At 41.3% G+C, this 24,493-nt stretch overlaps 1 protein-coding gene across 3 annotated transcripts in view; it reads right to left on the bottom strand.

Annotated features, from left to right (window-relative positions):
• WDR25 (WD repeat domain 25) overlaps nucleotides 1-24,493 on the bottom strand; it is a 121,286-nt gene that overhangs the window by 63,079 nt on the left and 33,714 nt on the right. For all 3 annotated transcript variants that reach the window (XM_066607955.1, XM_066607954.1, XM_066607956.1), the window contains exon 3: nucleotides 1,873-2,020. In XM_066607955.1, the coding sequence (XP_066464052.1) occupies nucleotides 1,873-2,020 (148 nt within the window). The remainder of the gene's footprint in view (nucleotides 1-1,872; nucleotides 2,021-24,493) is intronic.

Below are 24,493 nucleotides of genomic sequence, written 5' to 3' on the forward strand. Positions count from 1 at the left end.
CACAGCAACTTCAGACGAAACCTTCAGTTATTGTTAAGTCATGAAGCACATTTCTTCATGACTGGCGAAATCAACAAACAGAATCACTGATACTGGTCAGACACAATTTTTGCTGGCCTGATCCATCTAACATGGTAGTGTTACCTAAAATAATGGTAGCATATGGTCTACGCGGTATCTGAATTGTGGGCCCTTTCTTCGTTAATGAAACATTAAGAGCAGACAGTTAGGCAAGGGTGTTAGATGAAACATGTTTCCTTCATTGCTGTCAGGCGACAGAACATTTCCAGGATTCTTCTAACTAGTTGGTGCCTCGCCTCATTATAAACACATTTTCAGAGACCGTCTTGATGTATAGCTTTCCCTAAAGTGGATTGTTCGTAGGGGTCCAGTCGAGAGGCCACCATGTTCTCCTGATCTGACTCCTTCGGATTTCTATCCGTGGGTTCATATCAAGGCACTTGCCTACTCTGAGAAGATAAAAAATGTTGCTCATCTGAAACACACATTTTTTTTATGCCTATGACATTCAGCCTCATGTTTTGGTGGGAATTCATCAGGAACGGGAGAAAAGGATACGTTTAACACTCAAACATGGTGGGCAGCATTACTAACACATTCTGTAGAGATTACGGTCAATAGTCTGATTTCACCTAATATCACTGTGTTAACATGAGAATGATTACAGTTATGTTAAAATGTACCACACCATTCTTTTTCTGGTGAAATTCTCTGCCAGTCTGATATATTATACATCTACCTTCCCATTGGAATCCAGGATGGCGGCATTCAAAATGGTCATCATATTGGGCACACAACCATACGGGTTTTCACCTTTTCCTGCAGCTTGCATGCAAAATTGTATCACCATCTGCCAAACTATTTTCATTCTATATGAGTGTTTTCACATTTTGGAGACACGCTGTATTGTAAAATAATTTAAGTGGCCTTCTGACAGATTACTTATAAGTCAAAACTTTTAAGGATTTAAAGGGGTTTTCCTCTGGACAGGTCACCAATATCAGATCTGCAGGGATCCGAGTCCCGGTAGATCCACCAACTAGCAGTTTGAAGGTGCCATGGCACAATTCCACCCAAGCTGCCTCTTCTTCAGGTCAGTGATGTCACATTAAATCAATGACATGGCCATTCTGTAACTCAGTCCCATTTAAGGTATGCTGTGCTTCGTATGTGATAAAGAGTCCGTAGAGCTTTCTGTGGTCCCTTCAATCAGCTTATTGGAAGGGATACCAGAAAACCCGTTTTAATGTTTTCCAGCTGCTGATATCAATATTACCAGCCGAACCTCCGTTCGTTCTCATTCTTCGAAAAGGCTGATGTCCTATCATGTTTTCAAACCCAGCATTATAGTGACATAAAATGTTACAAATTGCACCTGACATAGTAATTAACTTACCGGTGTTGAAATGGGGAAGGTAATTGTGTGTATAAAATCAGATGAGATCACAGTCAACTAGAAATCACAGTAACATTGCAGAATTAAACAACTCGGCATCAAATTAAAAGAACATTAAAAGTATAAATTATTCAGAGCCAATAATTCATGGCTCAAAAGGTTTTCCCTAGTCCAAAGGGTGCAGGGTAAAAATCCTTTAGAGTGACAATTGGTCTTGTCGCCCAGTTTCAACCAAATCCTGAATCATGCATAGATGTAGTTACATTCCTCTTTTGGTCTTCACTGATTTTTAGTATTTTAGTATTATAGGTACAAGAACCCTGCCAAGTGATGTATGAACTGTGGAAAGAACGGCAACTCTCTTCCACCTCCATGTCATAGACATCCATCAAGATACCAAGAAGCTCTATTCAATGTAGATGATCGACCATATTGTTATATGAGACACAACTGACCTGTTTCTACATCTGTTAAGTGCAGGAAGGAGTCAAAGCCCCCAGTGAGGATTTTCCTGCCACAGAGAGACCACTGTGCATCACGTACTGCGGCTCGGTGGCATGAGATTGTACATAAAGCTTTACCAGAGTCCACAGCATCCCACACCTGAAAGAGAAGAGAAAAGAAAATCAGCATAAAACGGAAACAAAATATCAAAGATTTATTGGCATAACATCTTATGCTGCATTTATAGTTTTGAGTTATATGCGGTGAGCAAGTAGACCTTAAAGAGCAATTCCAGTCACAACTTATATACGACTTCACAAACACATTCACCAACTGTCTTGAAAAACAACTAAAACACAGTCACCTATGTTGAAAAGTATAACTACTATAATACTGCTTCCTATATATACACACTGTAAGAATATAACTTCCTACGTACATAAATACAACTACTATAACACTGCCCCTATGTACAAGAATACAACTACTATAAAACTGCCACTTATGCACAAAAATACAACTACTATAATACTGCCCCAATGTACAAACATATAACTACTATAATACTGCCTCCTATGTACAAGAATATAACTACTATAATACTGCCTCCTATGTACAATATAACCACTATAATGCTGCCTCCTATGTACAAGAATATAACAAATATAATACTGCCTCTATGTACAAGAATATAACTACTATAATACTGCCCCTATGTACAAGAATATAACTACTATAATACTACCCCTATGTACAAGAATATAACTACTATAATACTGCCTCCTATGTACAAGAATATAACTACTATAATACTGCCTCTATGTATAAGAATATAACCACTATAATACTGCCCCCTATGTACAAGAATATAACTACTATAATACCGCCTCCCATGTACAAAAATATAACCACTATAATACTGCCTCCTACGTACAAGACTATAACTACTATAATACTGCCTCCTACGTACAAGAATATAACTACTATAATACTGCCCCCTATGTATAAGAATATAATTACTATAATACTGCCCTCCTATGTACAAGAATATAACTACTATAATACTGCCCCCTATGTATAAGAATATAACTACTATAATACTGCCCCTTATGTACAAGAATATAACTACTATAATACTGCCAACATGCACAAGGATATAACTACTATAATACTGCCTCCTATTTACAAGAATATAACTACTGTAATACTGCCCCCTATATACAAGAATATAACTACTATAATACTACCCGCTATGTACAAGAATACAACTACTATAATACTGCCCCCTATGTACAAGAATGTAACTACTATAATACCATCCTCTATGCACAAGATTATAACTACTATAATACTGCCCCCTATGTACAAGAATATAACTACTATAATACTGCCCCTATGTACAAGAATATAACTACTATAATACTGCCTCCTATGTACAAGAATATAACTACTATAATACTGCCTCTATGTATAAGAATATAACCACTATAATACTGCCCCCTATGTACAAGAATATAACTACTATACCGCCTCCCATGTACAAAAATATAACTACTATAATACTGCCTCCTACGTACAAGAATATAACTACTATAATACTGCCCCCTATGTATAAGAATATAACTACTATAATACCGCCCCCTATGTATAAGAATATAACTACTATAATACCGCCCCCTATGTACAAGAATATAACTACTATAATACTGCTCCCTATGTACAAGAATATAACTACTATAATACCGCCCCCTATGTACAAGAATATAACTACTATAATACCGCCCCCTATGTACAAGAATATAACTACTATAATACTGCCTCCTATGTACAAGAATATAACTACTATAATACTGCCTCCTATGTCCAAGAATACAACTACTATAATACTGCCCCCTATGTACAAGAATGTAACTACTATAATACCATCCTCTATGCACAAGATTATAACTACTATAATACTGCCCCCTATGTACAATAATATAACTACTATAATACTGCCCTCTATGTACAAGATTATAACTACTATAATACTGCCCCCTATGTACAAGAATATAACTACTATAATACTGCCCCTATATACAAGAATATAACTACTATAATACTGCCCCTATGTACAAGAATATAACTACTATAATACAGCCCTCTATGTACAAGAATATAACTACTATAATACTGCCCCAATGTACAAGAATATAACTACTATAATACTGCCTCCGGTGTACAAGAATATAAGTACTATAATACTGCCCATTATATACAAGAATATAACTCCTATAATACTGCTCCCTATGTACAAGAATATAACTACTATAATACCGCCCCCTATGTACAAGAATATAACTACTATAATACTGCCTCCTATGTACAAGAATATAACTACTATAATACTGTCCTCCTATGTACAAGAATATAACTACTATAATACTGCTCCTATGTACAAGAATATAACTACTATAATACTGCCCCATGTACAAGAATATAACTACTATAATACAGCCCCTATGTACAAGAATATAACTACTATAATACCGCCCCCTATGTACAAGAATATAAGTACTATAATGCTGCCTCCTATGTACAAGAATATAACTACTATAATACTGCCTCCTATGTACAAGAATATAACTACTATAATACTGTCCTCCTATGTACAAGAATATAACTACTATAATACTGCTCCTATGTACAAGAATATAACTACTATAATACTGCCCCATGTACAAGAATATAACTACTATAATACAGCCCCTATGTACAAGAATATAACTACTATAATACCGCCCCCTGTGTACAAGAATATAACTACTATAATACTGCTCCCTATGTACAAGAATATAACTACTATAATACCGCCCCCTATGTACAAGAATATAACTACTATAATACTGCCTCCTATGTACAAGAATATAACTACTATAATACTGCCTCCTATGTACAAGAATATAACTACTATAATACTGCTCCCTATGTACAAGAATATAACTACTATAATACTGCCCCTATGTACAAGATTATAACTACTATAATACTGCCCCCTATGTACAAGAATATAACTACTCTAATACCATCCTCTATGCACAAGATTATAACTACTATTATACTACCCACAATTAACAAGATGAAGAACAGGCAGAATTATTTGCATGTGCATCTCCTGCATAATAAGTACAATAGGGGGGGCCGTGTATACGCATAGCGAGTCTGATGAACGGAACATAAGATTTTGTCTTCATTCCACGTGAAGGGTGGCCGCTATCTGCTACTTGTGTTGAGCTGTAGCCGTTCTTGCGTGACATAAATAATGTAAACACTTATTTTGTTTCTTCAGCTGTGTGAAGTACAGAATGTACTGCAAGACAATAAAAATTCTTAACAGACTTAAATTAAATTATAAGGCGCTCCGCTCAGAGGGGACGCTGCTGGAATATCAACGCTCCGGCTCCAGCTTATTCCTAGCAGAGAAGTAAAGCATGGGGTCTGACATGCAGATTCATGACAGCTTGACAGTTTTGTGAACTATTTTTACTGAATGAAACACAGAAGGATTCCACAAATTGGCGTCTCTTCTCAGGGCTTGTAGCAGCGAGTGACGGATCCTTTGTACATAGGGGATGAAATTCACACAAGGCATTATGGACAGCACAATGCAGGACATGCCGCTCCACTTTTGCACATCATTCTTTAGTTCAAATCTTCTTATGATGTCAAAACTTTGCGAATATTCTACTTTTACTTATATCGTGCTGATCTTGTCTTCTAGTCCAGTCACATCCAGAGCTGCATTCAGAATTCTGCTGGATTTCTTTTAGATCTCAGGGTAGAGGACTTCAAATCTCACAGCAGCGCCTGCTGGTTCAGTGTCTTTATAGAAAATGCTCTGCTGTGCTGCCTTGTAGGAGGCCGTATTAGTCAAAAGGAGTCTAACAGAAAAGCTGCCCTTGTTACCAATGAATCGGAAAGGTCAGCTTTAAAGGTTTTTTATTTCCAAAGTTACAAAAAAAATGTAAAAAAAATCACTCCCTATTCTCATCTCTAAGTAAACCCTTTAGGGGAATTACCTGGATTGTTGCACCAATTACTGATTAGGGGATGTTCTGATTACGTTTTCGTTCTTCGTTGACTGCATCCATTTGAATTTTAGAAAATCTATTAAAACGTTTTTCTCGACTAACCCACAGTCTATAATTATGGTCATACGGACTGTACTTCAAAAGTAGATATTTCTGACTACACCTGACCTTCCTTACATTTATACACGTTTCTCTTGGGGTCTAGTATTGTGTTGTACAGCAAACTTTTTCAATTCCTCAAAATAAAGCACGCTCGACATACAGGTTATTTTTTACATTAAAATTTTTCACGTTTTATTCCCAAATAGATCGTAGTGGAAGAACGGCCACACTACAGGTGATGCTGGATAACTGGAATATCACAATGCTGAGGATTATGTCCAACACTGGTTATTCAGTTTTAAAAGCCACACTGTATAACGCATTTCAAGCCCTCTAGGGTTTTCGTCCTCGGAGGATTGAAACGCGTTGTACAGTGCAGCTGTTAAGACTGAATAACATTGGACATAATCCTCAGCAGGTTTCTTATGTGGATATATTTATGGACCTGGTTGAAGTGTCCTGGACTACACATCCCTAGTGGCACCATGGCTAGAGGCTAATGAACTGGAGATTAACAATTCTATTTTGGCTATTATTGGAGTTGTGCCCTGATGAGCTCAAGCCCGACAGTGTGGAGTAAACATCTCATACTTGACATTCGTAAATGCTACACTCAAGTCAGCGCCGTTTGTTTTCTCCTTTTTTCTCCCCTATGTTGTGTTGCTCTCAAATTTCACTAAAGGAATGTATGGATTTTTTTTAATGTGAAAACGGACACAAAAAGTATATTCTAAAAACCACAAATGTATGCTTAAGGCCCAATGTCCACAGGAAATTTGAATTGCGGCATCCGCGTGGGGCACCTGTGTGGACGATCCGCAGTTCAAGCCGCCCATAGTAAGACACAGACATCCACAGCTGAATTAAAGCATGCAGATTTGTTTTGTGAACCTTTTAGGCGGGAAAACAAAATCGCAGCATGCTCCATTTTGCAGCGGTTCCCACACGGACGGCTTCCACTGAAGTCAATGGAAGCCGTCCGATCCGCGGCCCGCGGGAAAGCTGCATATATATACATTTTTTTAGATCTCTACTGCGCATGTTCACCAGAACACATGCGCAGTGAAGACTCGGACAGGTAAGCACTGTCCTCGGCCGTGGGCAGGGTTCGGATTCCGCTGCAGACTCCCACATGCGAAATCCAACCCACCCGTGGACATGAGGCCTTAGACTGTGATGTCCGCAGCCCCTAAAATGTGGTCCGATTGTATTCTAAATCACAATTATAAACAAACACAATCTAAGACCCCATTTCCACTGACAGATGATCATTCAAAAGTCACTCAAACGATAGTTTGAGTGACAGTTTTGAGCGATCATATTTGAATAGTCTACAGTTGCTAAGTAGCTACTAAAGAGCTATGCAGGGGGAGCGGGACACCGCCGCTATCACTCGGCGAACAATACAGCTGTTCTGCATAAGCAATTACAGCTCGGGTCCCACTGTGAACTATCAGCGGGATCCGAGCTGAAAGAATCTTATCAACTCTGCCGACTGTGATTACAGCCTGCACCACTAATAACAGTTTATCGCTCAATTCAAGTAAACTAGAATTGAATGATGAACGATTCGTGCACGAAAACTGCACAATGTCCATGCATTTAGACACAACAGTTATCGCTCAAAAGATGGCTTTGAGCAAATTTTGAGCGAGAATTGTTGCGTCTAAATGGGCTTTTATAAAACCAGTAACACACAGTTGTGCTGTTCATGTTTTTTATCCACAGTACAGGATAAAAGAGTAAGTGAACACTTGAAATTAATAACCTGCGGATCCCCGTTTAGCACAATCACATCCAATAAATGTGTTTTAGTTCGTCAATATTTCTGAGATGCCTTGCACAGCCGTATTCAAGTCATGCCTCAGCATCTTGATAGAGTTAAAGGGGTTTTCTGGGGCTGAACAATTGATGACCTATAGTCAGGATATTACTGTTTTGACAAATGTAAGTGCTGCGATAAACCTAAGGTGTTCTTTTTATATGGGCAGATGAATCGTTCAGATTCCCATGATCCAGCAAGAATCTAAATGCAGGCACCGACTGAATGACTAAATTGGTTAATTTATCCTCATCATTCCGTTCATGGATAGATAAAAACTGAACGACGATTGGCCCACGTAAACAGACAGTCATTAATCTACGACTGCCTGCTTTCTGTGAACGGTCTCATTAGTATATTACATTATACCGCGATCTGACAAGCATACAATGGCAGCTCTTTGGGCCTTCAGAAGGCCCCTGACTGCCCTGGCAACCAAATGGCACCCTGTGATCTCATCACGGAGGAGGCCACTTGGGTTCTCCCGAACTCTTATTGGACATTTAAATTCCGCTGTCAGAATTGATGGCAGCATTTTAAGGGTTAACAGCAGCGATAATGGATCTCCATTAGAGATGAGCGAGCGTACTCGCTAAGGCAAACTACTTGAGTGAGTAGTGCCTTATGTGAGTACCTGCCCGCTCGTCTCTAAAGATTCGGGTGCCGGCGGGGGAGAGCGGTGAGTTGCGGGAGTGAGCAGGGGGGAGAGAGTGAGAGAGAGATCTCCCCCCAGTTCCTCCCCGCTCTCCCCCACCGCTCCCCGCGGGCATCCGAATCTTTAGAGACGAGTGGGCAGGTACTCGCATAAGGCACTACTCGCTTGAGTTGTTTGCCTTAGCGAGTACGCTCGCTCATCTCTAATCTCCATACAAACCCCAAACCTCCATGACAGGTATGAAGGGGTTAAAAACCATCCACTCAAATTACTAGAGCTGCATCCCGAATATAACAGATCCATCATGTCCATGGTTTCCATTTAATACTTGATTTCTTTATGCACAGCAGTACTGAAAATAAACAACGAGCGAATTAAAAGTGACGTTATAGTCCAAAGATGATGGATTTTTCCACTTACAGATCATAAAAGGTCGAGTTTCCCTTTAAATATGATAAGAAAAGCAAGAAAATAAATCAATTTCTATAAAACCAAGACAACTACTGTGTCACTCAAGAAAGTTAGAGACTCTGCAAAACTTTAATTGGAAAAAGTTAGATGTCACTGGTGAAAAGCTAAAATATTGTTCTACCCTGGAAATAAATATGCCAATATCGACATCTACACATGAATGAGAACTTGCAGGAAGGTCGTTTCGCATAAAATAGATGTTATTAAATTTAGAGGCGGTTACCTCATTGGTTTCACTGTGAAGGTCACATATTGGGAAAAAAAAAGAGAAAATTGTCATCCAATGCTTATGTAGTAAAATGAGGGATAGGGAAAATATGGAGGAAAAAACATAAAAATTTGCAAAGGAATGAAATATAATGAAAAATAACTCCTTAAAGTGCATCGATACAGACTCGAACAAAAGTTGTCAAAGGAGTCCCCGTCACCCAAGAAAGTCACCTTGATGAGAAACTGACCAGTACTGCCACCAATGCCCCCTTAATGACTAGCTCTGAAGTAGAAGAGGCCACATAGAAGTGTCAGGTGCAGCGCCATTAAGACACGTACAGCGTATGGTTGTTGAGCATGGTAAGACTAGCAAGTAGGCCCACAGTCCCTGGCTATGGACTAGATGCAGAAGAGGGAGTCTTGCTCCCACTGGCGTTTCAAAGGGAGCCTGATCAACATCTCCAGCTGGGCACTAGGAGAAAACTGATGGCACAGAGTGGAAAGGAGAGGGAATCTAACTTCCGCTAGATCAGAGTCAGTGGGAAGAGTATTGCGCTTACATGAAGTAGGAGAGGGAGTCTCCTTCCCACCTAAGCAGAGATGATGATGGCTGCAGTGACAACTAAGCCCCAAACTGGCCTTGCGATGACGGACAAGCTGATGAGTGCCTATAGGAGAAAATGGAGTTCCCTTCCCTGACATACTGGTAGTAGAGATAGCTGGGATCCGGGATGCAGAAGACACAGCATCCATAGTCGCCCCAATGTATCAACAGGAGTTTAAAGCCTCAGGCCTTATAGGCCACACAGCTACGGGAGGGACGATGCCCTGGGGTAGGTGTTGTGTTACACAGAACTTTTCCTCTGCCTGCCATCATCTCCATGCCCTCCAGTAACCGGCTGTTCCCACATCTTACATACAGAAAACAAAGCGAGAGGGCATATTCTTTTATTATGGGAAGCATTGGGAGTTAGTGGGACGCCTAACAACCGGGCAATGACGGCTTATCTCAACAGGTGTATCAATGTCTATACTTAGACACCACCTAGCCTCTCACGCCTTCCCTTTCTTTTAGCCCCTTCAATGGGTATTCCCAAGATTGACTTTCATCACGTATCCACAGGATAGATAATTAAAGTCTGATCAGTGGGTGCTTAACTACTAAGACCCTGAGAATGGGAATCCCGTGTTCCCCTCTCCACCTCACTGTGGGGTAACTCCCCCCTCGCAGTGTTACGCAGATTCAATCGAGTGGTGTTAGAGCATGCGTGGTGTTGCTCCATTCATTTCAACGGGAAGTGGAAGCGCTTGGCTACCTCCAGCATTTCCAATGAAGAGGAATAGAGTAAAAAAAAAACATCTGAGTGCAGTTTTACACCTCTGCCCGGAGCTCCACTTTCCTGCTCCGTTTGGGGAGCAGGAAAGGGAAATCCCCGTGGCCATACGGCTCTGTCTCAGGACAAAACCGAATAGCGCCAAAGGGACCCCCACTGACTACAATGTGGTCTATTCGGTTTCCTCTTAGCTGCCTAGCTTTCAGAAGTAAGAAAAAACGTTACATTTTGATCCGGATCTGCTGCGGGACCTCCAACCAGAGGGTCCAACACATATGTGAAACCCCCCTAACATACAGAATAAATGTGACACACTGCATTTATGCCAATTTCATGGTGCACTTTGTTTAGCAAATCTCCCCCAATAGAGAAGAACTTTTATAAACCAAGAATGAAGGTGAAGGCTCTGTTCTCTCTGATACACTGCAGACAAACACCGCTGATATGTCATGTATCACAATCTACTGTATAGGCATAGATTCAGTCAAGGATATATTTCTACACAGCGAGAGGGATGGGAACGGGAAGGTTCTTCTGCTATAATTTACTACCAGTAAGACAAGAAAAAAGCAAGACGTCTGCGTACTCAGATGACATTAAAGGTAGACCATGAGAATTAACATGGCTGGCTAGGTAGCCTTCATGAAGCTACTTCTTGAACTCCGATATGGGACGCAAGATCCAGAAGAAGGGAGAAGTTCATGTTGGACTAGACATACGTTTACCCACAGTCCTAGTGACATGAAACAAACATCCACTTTGGGATGAGGAAATGGGTTGACAGACCGCTTGCAACCATGGTCCAAAAATTATGTCCATCATCAAAGGGTCCTGGAAGGGGTTCATCAAAAATTCCAGTTACAGATTTACTCTCTTCTGATGCCTTTTCTTGATACAGTAATTACCAATGTATGACTGGTTGACTGTTAAGACCATTTCCATCATCTCCCACGGGGAACATTAAGATATAAATCTTTTACACGGCTGAAGCATTCAATGAGTTATAAACTCCCCCCGGCATAGGAGAGATAATGAAAAATGAAGAGCTAACCCATGCTTAAAGGAATCCTAAGAAAGATCTGCCGCAAAGTATCTACTGATAATACCGCTCACACTGTGCAAGCAGGTTACATACATCATAAAACAGGAAGACCTCAGAACAATAAATGGAATTTGGTAATTAAAAAAAATATTACTAAAGAAAGTCAGAGGTACAACAGTACATAAAAAAAGCTGTAAAGGAGATGGTCAGGATATGAAATACTTATTACCCAGTAGTACAGTAGTTATATTCATGTACATAGGGGTAGGAGAATTTATTTTCTCATTTATATAGTGCAGACATATAGTACCGTAGTTATATACTTTTACTTGGAGGATTATAAAAGCTATATTCTTGCACAAAAGGTGCAGCGTTATGTAAAAGACTGTAACTACTGTAAGGGTAGTATTATAGTAATTATACCGGTACTATTCTACAGAGCAGGCACTATAATAGTAGTTATATTCTTGTACATAGGAGGCAGTATTATAGTAGTTATACTCTTGTACATAGGAGGACAGTATTATAGTAGTTATATTCTTGTACATATAAGGCAGTATTATAGTAGTTATATTCTTGTACATAGGGGACAGTATTATAGTAGTTATATTCTTGTACATAGGAGGCAGTATTATAGTAGTTATATTCTTGTACATAGGGAGCAGTATTATAGTAGTTATATTCTTGTACATAGGAGGCAGTATTATAATAGTTATATCCTTGTATATAGGGGGCAGTATTATAGTAGTTATATTCTTGTACATAGAGGGAAGTATTATAGTAGTTATAATCTTGTACATAGGAGGTAGTATTACAGTAGTTATAATCCTGTACATAGGGGACAGTATTATAGTAGTTATATTCTTGTACATAGAGACAGTATTATAGTAGTTATATTCTTGTACATAGGGGGCAGTATTATAGTAGTTATATTCTTGTACATATAAGGCAGTATTATAGTAGTTATATTCTTGTACATAGGGGACAGTATTATAGTAGTTATATTCTTGTACATAGGAGGCAGTATTATAGTAGTTATATTCTTGTACATAGGGAGCAGTATTATAGTAGTTATATTCTTGTACATAGGAGGCAGTATTATAATAGTTATATCCTTGTATATAGGGGGCAGTATTATAGTAGTTATATTCTTGTACATATAAGGCAGTATTATAGTAGTTATATTCTTGTACATAGGGGACAGTATTATAGTAGTTATATTCTTGTACATAGGAGGCAGTATTATAGTAGTTATATTCTTGTACATAGGGAGCAGTATTATAGTAGTTATATTCTTGTACATAGGAGGCAGTATTATAATAGTTATATCCTTGTATATAGGGGGCAGTATTATAGTAGTTATATTCTTGTACATAGAGGGAAGTATTATAGTAGTTATAATCTTGTACATAGGAGGTAGTATTATAGTAGTTATAATCCTGTACATAGGGGACAGTATTATAGTAGTTATATTCTTGTACATAGGGGGCAGTATTATAGTAGTTATATTCTTGTACATAGGGGGCAGTATTATAGTAGTTATATTCTTGTACATAGAGGCAGTATTATAGTAGTTATATTCTTGTACATAGGGGGCAGTATTATAGTAGTTATATTCTTGTACATAGGGGGCAGTATTATAGTAGTTATATTCTTGTACATAGAGGCAGTATCATAGTAGTTATATTCTTGTACATAGGGGGCAGTATTATAGTAGTCATATTCTTGTACATAGTGGGCAGTATGATAGTAGTTATATTCTTGTACATAGGGGCAGTATTCTAGTAGTTATATTCTTGTACATAGGGGCAGTATGATAGTAGTTATATTCTTGTACATAGGAGGCAGTATTCTAGTAGTTATATTCTTGTACATAGGGGCAGTATTATAGTAGTTATATTCTTGTAAATACGAGCAGTATTCTAATAGTTATATTCTTGTACATAGGGGGCAGTATTGTAGTAGTTATATTCTTGTACATAGGGGCAGTATTATAGTAGTTATATCCTTGTACATAGGAGGCAGTATTCTAGTACTTAGGGGCAGTATTATAGTAGTTATATTCTTGTAAATACGAGCAGTATTCTAATAGTTATATTCTTCTACATAGGGGCAGTATTATAGTAGTTATATTCTTGTACATAGGGGCAGTATTATAGTAGTTATATCCTTGTACATAGGAGGCAGTATTATATTAGGTATATTCTTGTACATAGGGGGCAGTATTATAGTAGTTATATACTTGTACATAGAATGCAGTATTATAGTAGTTGTATTCTTGTACATAGGGAGCAGTATTATAGTAGTTATATTCTTGTACATAGGGAGCAGTACTATAGTAGTTTTATTAAAAGTACCATATTAGAAGTAGTTATATTTTTAAGGTATCTTTATCTTCAAATTCTCACTGGAAACCAGAATTCGGACGATAATCGTCCCGTATATCTGCGGCCGCTGACAGGGCACTGAACCAGAAATCACTCACTTGTTGGAGTCACTTGGTTTTTAGCTGTCAGGCTGTGAGCGACTACGGTTTACTGTGAATGGAGGCAGACGGGTCCGAGCGATCCCGAGCTGCTTTATCCATTCACTGAACAACTATTGTTCCTGCGCAAAGCACAGAATCTATAACTGGGCTGTAGCCCATGGGACAGCTATCAGGTACTTATGTGCCTGACAGTTATCCTGTGTACAGGTACCTTGGCTCATAAAGGATAGCAGTATAATAGTTTTTGCTGCTTAAAGGGCTTTTCCCACAACTTAAAATTGCTTCATAACCACTCTATCCTTCCTGATTGTCGATGACCAGGACCTGTAACTGCTGTAGCCAATCACTGGCCTCAGCAGTGACTTTCTGTAGCCAATGATTGGCTGCAGTAGTCACATGACCTGGTCAGCAGCAACAAGGAAGTGCAAAGTGGCTTGAAGCAATTTTAAGCAGTGGGAAAACCCTTTTAAGTAAAGATAGTCCACATTTATCATGTAACTGGTGTGAATGACTTAAAGGGGTTGTCCCGCGACAGCAAGTGGGGTTATGCACTTCTGTATGGCCATATTAATGCACTTTGTAATATACATCGTGCATTAAATATTGGCCATACAGAAGTTATACACTTACCCCCTCCTGGTGCTGGCGTCCCCGTCTCCATGGCGACGAGCAAACTGCTTCTCTGGTCGCCGGAACAGTCGCGCTTGCGCAGACAGGAATCCCCTTCTGGAAGGTCCTTGATCAAGAGCTGCGTCCTGGCTCCTCCCCCTTCTCAGCGTCATCGCGTAGCTCCGCCCCCGTCACATGGTACTGATCAGCCAATGAGGTGGCTGTATTCGGCAGTGGAGCTCAGACTTGGGAAGAGCAACCACGGTGCACCATGGGAGAAGACCCACAGTGCACCATGGGAGAAGACCAGCGGTGCACCTTGGGAAATGACGGCGGCCATCTTGGAAGAAGAATTTTTATAACTTCACTAAACGATCTAACGGTGAGTAGAAACTCTCTTTAAAATCGCTTTCCACGGGTAGATTATCATGTTCGCTTTAGGAGGGAGACTGGGCAGAGAAAAAATTTACAATTTTGCCGCAGGACAACCCCTTTAAGACCACAATAGTGCTCATAGCAATTGTAATTCCTCATCCCCTATACCTTTTGGTAACTAGTACACAACGTGCTACTCAGCAGGGGGCATCAACTAGCACAAGAGATTGCTCAACATATAGTAAGCAGGTGGGGAGGTAAAGTTAGAACCATAGAGTTGACTATAAATGTCTATGGGAGCTATGTAAAACTTGTCAATGGAGCAATAGTTGTGCACCACTGGTCAAAGTCAACTATATGTAATGGAAAGATTACCCGCCAGCACATCACCGAGTACTGACCAATCCAACCAGTGATGGCTTTTCTACATACTTGCAATGGAATATCTTCAGTATAGAAAGGATGGTAGATAAGACAGGAGGTTCCTTCTACACAAAAGAAGACACTTTAAGATGCAATATTCAGCTATCTGCAGCCTTCCCCGGCAGCAAACTCAGAAAACACACTCCAGAGTAATGAAGAAACGTGAGGCTTTTCTACCTGACAATCTGGATTTGGCAGCGGTGGATTATGTCACTGCGCTTAATATAACTGGAGTGGCTATATACTCTGTAATGATTATCTACTCCTTCTGTGTGAATTACTGTATAGCAGGAGCGGGGCTGAAAACAATCCTGCCAGTGAAAGGTTGTAAGTGACTGTTCTCTAGAATAGGAAAAATACACGGTATTTTAGCTGCAAGTTCAGATCTAAAGGGCAGCAGACAAGTCCAAAACTACAGAAAAATAATCGAAACTCTATACTATGATTTTCTGCTCCCCTGTCTGATAAAAGGGCCAATTCTCCAATCAAGAGCTGAGTGTGTATAATACAAGGCTGTCACCATGCAGAGACACATACTATAAGGGGGAATTTATTAAAGGGGTTGTCCCGCGGCAGCAAGTGGGTCTATACACTTCTGTATGGCCATATTAATGCACTTTGTAATGTACATTGTGCATTAATTATGAGCCATACAGAAGTTATAAAAAGTTTTATACTTACCTGCTCCGTTGCTGGCGTCCTCGTTCCCATGGAGCCGACTAATTTTCGCCCTCCGATGGCCAAATTAGCCGCGCTTGCGCAGTCCGGGTCTTCTGCAGTCTTCTATGGGGCCGCTCGTGTAGAATGCCGGCTCCGTGTAGCTCCGCCCCGTCACGTGCCGATTCCAGCCAATCAGGAGGCTGGAATCGGCAATGGACCGCACAGAAGCCCTGCGGTCCACGGAGACAGAGGATCCCGGCGGCCATCTTCAGCAGGTAAGTATGAAGACGCCGGACCGCCGGGATTCAGGTAAGCGCTGTGCGGGTTGTTTTTTTAACCCCTGCAGCGGGACAACCCCTTTAAGACCAATATTTAAATCACCAGTCTAATACGATTCCTGCAACTGCAAGATGCGCCTGCTACTGGTGTATTATGTCGCCACCGGAAGAGTTAGGGGTGGCGACATATTACAGCAGTTTTGACATGGTGTTACGCCCCCAGCTTGTGATTGGCTGGGGGAGTGTTTCATCCCCCAAGTGCCCTTGTCCGTCGGGGAGGACAGCTGCAAGAGGAGAGGCGGCGGCTGCGACGAGTGGATGAGAGCCGGAGGCAGGAGGAGACGCCTGGAGAATAGGTAGTGCCAGGAGAAAGGCAGAAGCAGCAGGAGACCTGGCGGCAACAGGAGGAGACCTGGTGGCAGCAGGAGAGCCCCAGTTCGTAGCAGCAGCGTCGGTATAGATTTTTGCCTCAGCTGGAGGGTTACAGTTAAGCCTAACAGGAAAAATAGCCTTAACCCTAACCCTCCTGCCCAGGCAAAAATCCATAAAGATTTCAACCAATCGGGAGCTGGGGGCGTGACAGGGGCATTCTTCCATGCAAACCCTATCAAACCCCTAGCTTACGGTGGCGTCAAGGTATACCAGTACCAATGCGCCTTATTTATGAAAAACTAATTTACGCTGACAATGACCTTGAATATATCTCTGGTACAATTTACGTCAGTTTCTGTTGTAAATTTTATATAAATCTGTCGGGATGAGGCAGACACTTCCTATCCTGATAAGCCACGCCCCATCCTGGTAAGCCACGCCCTATCCGTGAAACTGTTATGAGTGTATAAATTTGAACAATTTGCAAAATTTTTTTGTTTACATCAGATTTGCAATGATAAATCAACCCCAAAATGTCTACTGACAAAAGTAGCAATTACGTGCAACAGCAGGGCCTAATGTCCACGGGTGGATTTCATTTGCAGAAGCCTATGCGGGTGATCTGCAAATCAAGCCGCCAATAGTGACGCATTAGCGTCCGTAAACCAATTAAAGGCATGCGGATGTGGTTTTTTTTCTGGCGTGCGGATCACACGCATGGGACGAAATTGCAGCATGCTCCATTTTCTGCGGATTCCCGCACGGACGGCTGCCATTGAAGTCAATGTAAGCCGTTCGATCCGTAGCACAGCCACAGCTGCCATAGATCTGCGGGAAAGCAGGAGTTCAAAAAAAAAAGAAATAAAGTACTGCGCACACGTGCAACACACCGGCCGGCACGCAGAGTGCATCTGCAGTGCAGAAGAAAGAAGATCAGGCCATGGACGGAGAAGAACTGCACCGCCTCCGGACAGGTAAGAAATTGTTTTATAGGCCTCATGGCTGTGGGCACAGGTGGACACCGCTGCGGGATTCTACACTTGGAAACCGCGTGTGCCCGTAAACATGAGGCCAAAACAAAAGCATCAGAACAGAGGGAACTACAGGTATATATTGCACAAGCGTATTTTGTTGTTTGTGTGTGTGCTTAAAAGCTTTGTTTGCTACTGATATGAAGCAAACAACTTTACATATATAAATTAATTGCTGAACCAATCAGCACCAAATTTGCCACATAGGTAAATCTGGCGCTTCGGAAGGTTTTGCACAAGGTTTCAGCTACCAAGGACTGTTCGACATATTCAAAAAAAATCTGAATACAATCCTTGTTACATGGAATACAATACAGTCCCACTGCGATTGGACAAAGTAGAAATGGCGCAGAACAAATGTCTATAACCATTTCCTGGACCAATTTAGGCATTCTAGAATGGCTTCATCTATCGCCACATGCATTGACGCCATGTTGTTTAGGACCTATATAAGCTATACTCTATACATTTACTCATCAATTCATATGCAGTGAAAGCTTTGCTTAGGATTAGGCCGTTACTTAGTGATCAAGTTGCAACGTTTACATCCTAACACAAAATGTAATACAATGGGCAATAAGATGTTCGACAAATATGGCTACCATTACAGCAGGGTATGTGTACACGGGATGGAAAGGCTGCAAAATATCTGCCATGGAAATTCCACCGCAGCATTTTCACACCCAAGACCAAGTCAAAATCTGCCCGTACTGAGTGCAGCGCTGCGGGTCAGGTGATGGCACTTCTGCATCACCTGACCAGCGGCAATGCACTCTTGGGAGGCTGCCGGGTACTAAGCCAAGGACTTCAAAAGAGAGTGCTGTGTATTCTGAAATCAGCTGCAAATTTTGACTCTGTTTTGGATGTGGAAATGCTGCGATATTTGCCGTGGACATTCCGCAGCATTTCTGCCCCATGTAAGCATATACCAAGACAATAACAGCATCCCCATGGAGGTGCTCTGCCGTAGCTTGCAGACATCCATTACTCTGAGGCGCAAAGTGAAGCTCCCAGTAGCAAAATAAATCTTGTTATTTGCATAGCGCCAACTTATTCCGTAGCGCTTTCATGTAAGTTATTTACTACCCCCCCCACCAAGCTGGGTACTCATTTTACCGACCTCAGAAGGATAGAAGGCTGAGTCAACCTTGAGCCGGCTACCTGAACCATTCAGAGATTGAACTTGCAACCTTCAGGTCATGAGTGAGAGCTTAGGACTGCATTTCTGCTGCCTTAACACTATGCGCCACACGAGGCGTACCAGGGCCCTCACCTATCATATATCAATTACAATACTGGTGTCTTCCTATGTGACAGAAAAGGCTTTGGCCCCCTCAGGCACCAGATCCCGGGTGCAACTGCTACTTCCGCAACCCTAACTGCATGGTAACCAGACAGACCGCCCATTTGAGAAAGCTATGGAGTGGTAATGGTAGCTGTAGTCCCTCTTATTCCTTTTACCGTTTTGTGAATGGCATATTACAATAGCGGCCATGCAGTGGCACAAGCTACATGCGGGTGAATTACAAGCAATTAAAATAGGACATTTAAAGAGGAATGTGCAGCTCCTGCCAAAAAATGGGTTAAATTGCCTTCAAACAGAAAATGAAATGAGCTGAACAGTTCCCAAGAGATGAAAGAAACAGAAGCCATTTAAACTTGAAGCTTTGAGATTAGAAATAAATTCCCCTCAGCATTGTGATGCCAACCTTATATAACCATCTGACAATACATCTCCCCTGCTCCACTATCGGCCGCCGCTTCTCTTACTGTCAACCGGCATTAATTGGTGAGCAGCTTAACATCATCTTCAAATGTATCAACTTCTGCAAGAAAATAATTACCACTACCTTGTTTAAAGGATTCAACTTTGCAATTATGTAAAAGCACTCAATGGGCTTGTTAAAGGGCCAGGCCAGAATATCATAAAAGGCGAGGAATAAAAGGGAATGACAGATAATAGTGGAGGTGCAATCAAATGTCCAAAATTCAGTGTTGAGAAGTTTCACAACTCTACTGCCAGCGTGTGTTACTAGATCAGGTGTCCTACATGTACAGTATTAGGACATGTAGCTGCTGCCTGCTCAGCGGGTGAAGGGGTCTTGGGTGATCAGCCAGAGTGGATTTCTATTCTAAGTCAATAGTCTAAAATAGATGCACAGATACCAGGTCGTTTCCATTGCAAAAAGTATTTTTTTTTTCATGCCTTTTTCTGCAGAATCAATACCTAGAAATCAAGCAGCAGAATAAACTCTAGTCATTCACAGTGGCATAGAACATCGGTCCATAGAAAAGTCTGCACCCAGTTATACCATGGAGTAACAGATCAGCGTAAAGACGCCACATGGATAGGATTGAGCATCATGGCATGCCGATGCAGGACACCAACTGGACTGGAGATGTAGCTCTGCCCCATTTGTGTCGAGACCCCTAAGGCCGAATGAACACGGCCGGGGTCAGATTCCGCATGCGGAATTCCACAGTGGAATCCAACCCGGTGCCCAGCCGGTGACCCCCGCATACTTGTCTGGATGGTTCCTTTCTGTGCTGCGGAAGTGCTATCCGGCGCACATGCGCAGTACAGAAAATGCTGTGCCGTCGCTAGGCGATGACACAGATTCCGCGGCCTGGACTTCAAAGGAGGCTGTCCGCGTGGAATCCGTGCTGGAATAGGATATGCTGCGATTTTCTCTCCACAAGCAGAAAAATCGCAATTGATTTCTGCTCGTAGACATGAAAAAACGATTTTCCATAGCATGTCTATGGGCAGTGTTTTCTGCAGAATCCAGAGGCGGACGTCCACTCCGGATTCCAAAATGCAAATACGCCCGTGTGCATTGGGCTTAAATTTGACTATGTAGAACCTTTTTTAAGAAAGTCTAATTCACTGGAAAAGAGCCACCAATGCAGAACCTGATGAGGTGCAGAGCAGGTACAATCGCCGTAGGGTAGGCACAATCGCCGTAGACCCTAATGAAATGCAGTAAGCCAGACTATAGACTGGAGGAGCTAATTGTCCACTGCAGACTAATACGCAGCCACCCACTCAACCCAGCCCAGATTGGGGAGTAGTGACTACAGATGAACCTAGTCTGCAATGTGAACGATACCACAGAAGCCAGCCAATGGATGAGTGCGTCCCACCATACAGGATTACAACTCACACTGACATGGCAGTGGGTTGCCCTGTATCTCAACAGTGGGCCACACTGGCTGACATCCTGGGCTCCCCCAGATGTCTACAGCAAACTGCATTTCTAGGAAAGTCCATTAATGGTATGCCCATACATACCAGAAAAGCTGCAGATTTTTTTTGTAAATTTGTATATTGAAAACCGGCAGCGGAATACAGGTATGCGAATAACATTTGATCAAATCTCATCTACCAGGAAAACCCCTCTAAAAGTACACTCACACAGCCTCACTGAAGAGCGACCTCACACATATAGACACTGTTAGGAATGGGAACTAGGCAGCCCAATTCTCTAGGCTTTTGGGGGGCCCCAGCAGTTACCCCTCCCGCCACACAACATTCAATCCTTAAAGGGATCTTTCATACTAGTCGGAATAGGCCGAACCGCAAGCCGTCGTAAATTCCACACCAAAATCTGTAGACTACCTGTGGATTTTCATGCAGAATTGAAAATGGCTTAAACATACAGATTGTGGTGTGGATTTCGCTGCCTATTGCAGTGTAATTCTCTCTTGTGTGAATGATCCCAAATAGCATTTCCCCATGAAAGTGCCCTAACTGAAGCATAACCATACATGAGAATGGAAACAGCCCTCATAAAACAGCATCATAGAAATAGTTTCTTTAATGCAGTATTTAATCCTCTCTATTAATACATTTTACATAGAGACTCATTTTCATAGTTCACGACACATGAGAGGGGAGTTACTTTAACAGCACGGCAGCTATTATAAACTTGCGGCTAAGTTTCCTATAGACTTTCTGCCAGTGTGCGTTATACAAACCTCTATTATACGTAGGTTCTATTTTAGATCTGACAAAACATTCCGGGTCAAAATCCATAGAGAGAAGAAAAAAATATCCATAAGGCATAATAATGGATTACCACCGCCTGGTCCTAAGCCCTATTCTAATGAAAGGCGAGAATAAAGCCCTTTAAGCTGCGTCCTTTGCCTTGCAGGTTCGGCTTTCTCATCCGCCTGTGACCTTCCTACACATGTACCTGACCGCTTCTCCTATTGTTTCTGCTCTACTTCCCCATCTTGCTTGATACATTGGTAGATTTGCTGTACATCAGTCCCAAGATATTTTTGCAAATTTTTTTTGCATGTTCTTGGCTTAGCATACGACCCGCTGTTCCTGCGAAGAACGCTGTATCCATTATTCATTTTCCTTTTAGACACTACTCACTAGATCTGTCCCTTCTGACCGATGCTCTATTAATGATGACTATCCAATTTTAAAGTTTTGCAAATTGCTTAAAGGCTATGTATACTTTTGCAAACAAGTTTTGGAGCTCTAATGTATCTACAGTGAAAAGGGAAGCAACTTTGTAAACAGTCTTCAAAGAAAAAAAAACGAAAAACTTTTCTACTATTTTGTTATCACAGAGTTTATATGTTGTCAGTTACCATGGAGTTGCATAGGTCTGCGTGTCGGCTGTAAAGACACAATGGTACGAAACATTTTTATTTGAAATGCACTGGAGTAATAAAAATGGTAGAATGGCGTACACAGCCTTTAAGGGGGTATGGACTTCTAATGGGGACTGAAAAAAATTGCATTCAGCTGAGCTTCCCCTGCCGCCCCCTCAAAAAAGGATTCTTTCAAGAACTTTATTCCCTGGCTATTAATTATGCCGTCTGGGCTGAGGTTTGGGGAGCTGTGACTAACAAGAGAATTTATGGCCTCCTCTAGAAAGGACCAGTTGGACACACTGACTACTTATGTGTAGGTTCCTGCTGCAGAATGTTGTAAGACACTTCCTGAAGGGAGACATTTTTGTTAACTGCAATGTAATTTTGGAGGAACACTGTAAATAAATTTGAAGATGACCCTTGCCCTTTAAGTTTCTATGATTGGTAAAAAGATCTCCCCACCACAAATGTAAGACCCTGTGGACTTTAAAGGGGTATTCCCAAGACTCGGTGAAATCTTTAACATTTCCGTAACTTTTTCACATTATTCGAAACATCTAAAACAATCACTGTTAACTCCAGTGCCTTTTTTGTTGACCTGCGCCACTGCTGCTTTCCAGCCAGCTCACATTGAAATAACAATATGGCAAATCGCTACTGGAGAATGCAAGAACTACATTTACCACAATGCCCCATTGTCAGTTACTGATGAGTATGCATTCACGACTATATAGATTGCATCATCTTTACAGAATTTGAAGGCATTGAGGACGTCTGTCCAGTGAAACAGCGGCGCAAACAGGCCATAACCATTGATATCCATTGGACACTAATGGAGAAGTAAGCCAAGGTGAGACCACAGGTAAAGCCACATCTCTGCAGCTTTGTACCAGACGTTATAACATACTCCAAAATGACATGTTAATTATGAAGTGTGTAACTTTCACTTTAAGTCACGGGAATACCTCTTTAACCCCTTTAGTGGAAAATCTCCAGGGCTTGCTGCACTGAAATGTGCTGAAGACTACCTAAACCTGCCACTGAAGGGGTTAATGGACCCATATATTTCAGTTGTGTCTAGCTGTAAGAGCTAGGCTGTGTACACACCACGGGTATACGTCATAGCTATAGGTTTGGTTTAAGAGAAACAAGTGGAGGCTCTGCCCTAAGGAGAATTTTTCAGGAGAGGTGTGAGCTGATCTTGGAGGGTAATACGAGATTCCAAGTGGCATGATGTCAGGAGAGGAATAAAGGCAGGTATGAGGTCACACACAGATTTACATATTGAAAACAGCAGTATTTTAAATTAGATACACTAAGAATAAAAGAAAAGTATCTACAAAAGTAGGCCAGTGGGCCAACAGGCAATGGGACCTCCATTCTGGTTTTCCCTGAGTCTTTTGTGTATTGGAAATAGCGGACTTCTTTATTATAATTATTCCTAATTCCATTGCAGAATTTTTCTGGCAGTCGCCATCCTGGGACGGTCTTTCTACTAGTCTAATCTTTATACATCTTAGATTATGTTCACACTAGCGTTTTTTGAATGATCCAGTTTTATTAAAAATGGAAATCAGAAAATGGAAGTGAAATAGAAACATCTATAAGCTTTCTGCTTACATGCGTTTTTCAAAATGTGGTGGCTGTTCTTCAATAAATGCGGCTAGTAGTTGACACTATTGCCTGGCAGAGCTGGGGTCCTAGGTTCAAATCTCATCAAGGCAACATCAACTTTGAAAAACTCCATACAGGCATCACCCTTGGTCAGATTTGAACCTACAACTCCAGCAGCAGTGCTAATAACTAAGCCACCACACTTGTTCTTTCACAGAAGAGGAAGAAGAATACAAAAAGAACATAAAAAGCCAATACAGACATGTTTTGGTGAGATTTGGCTCAGGTGTTAGTACTGCTGCCTTGCACTGCTGGAGTTGCAGGTTCAAATCTGGAAAAAGAGATGCTACTTGGAATGGTCAGTGGTAGAAGGAAACAGAGAAGAAAGAAGACATGTTGGCTAGACACCATCAAGAAAGACACGGGAATGGCCATCAGGCAATTGAAAGCAGCCATAGAGAATGC

Source organism: Eleutherodactylus coqui, chromosome 6 (genome assembly GCF_035609145.1).
Source record: "Eleutherodactylus coqui strain aEleCoq1 chromosome 6, aEleCoq1.hap1, whole genome shotgun sequence".
In the NCBI taxonomy this organism is placed as follows: Eukaryota; Metazoa; Chordata; class Amphibia; order Anura; family Eleutherodactylidae; genus Eleutherodactylus; species Eleutherodactylus coqui.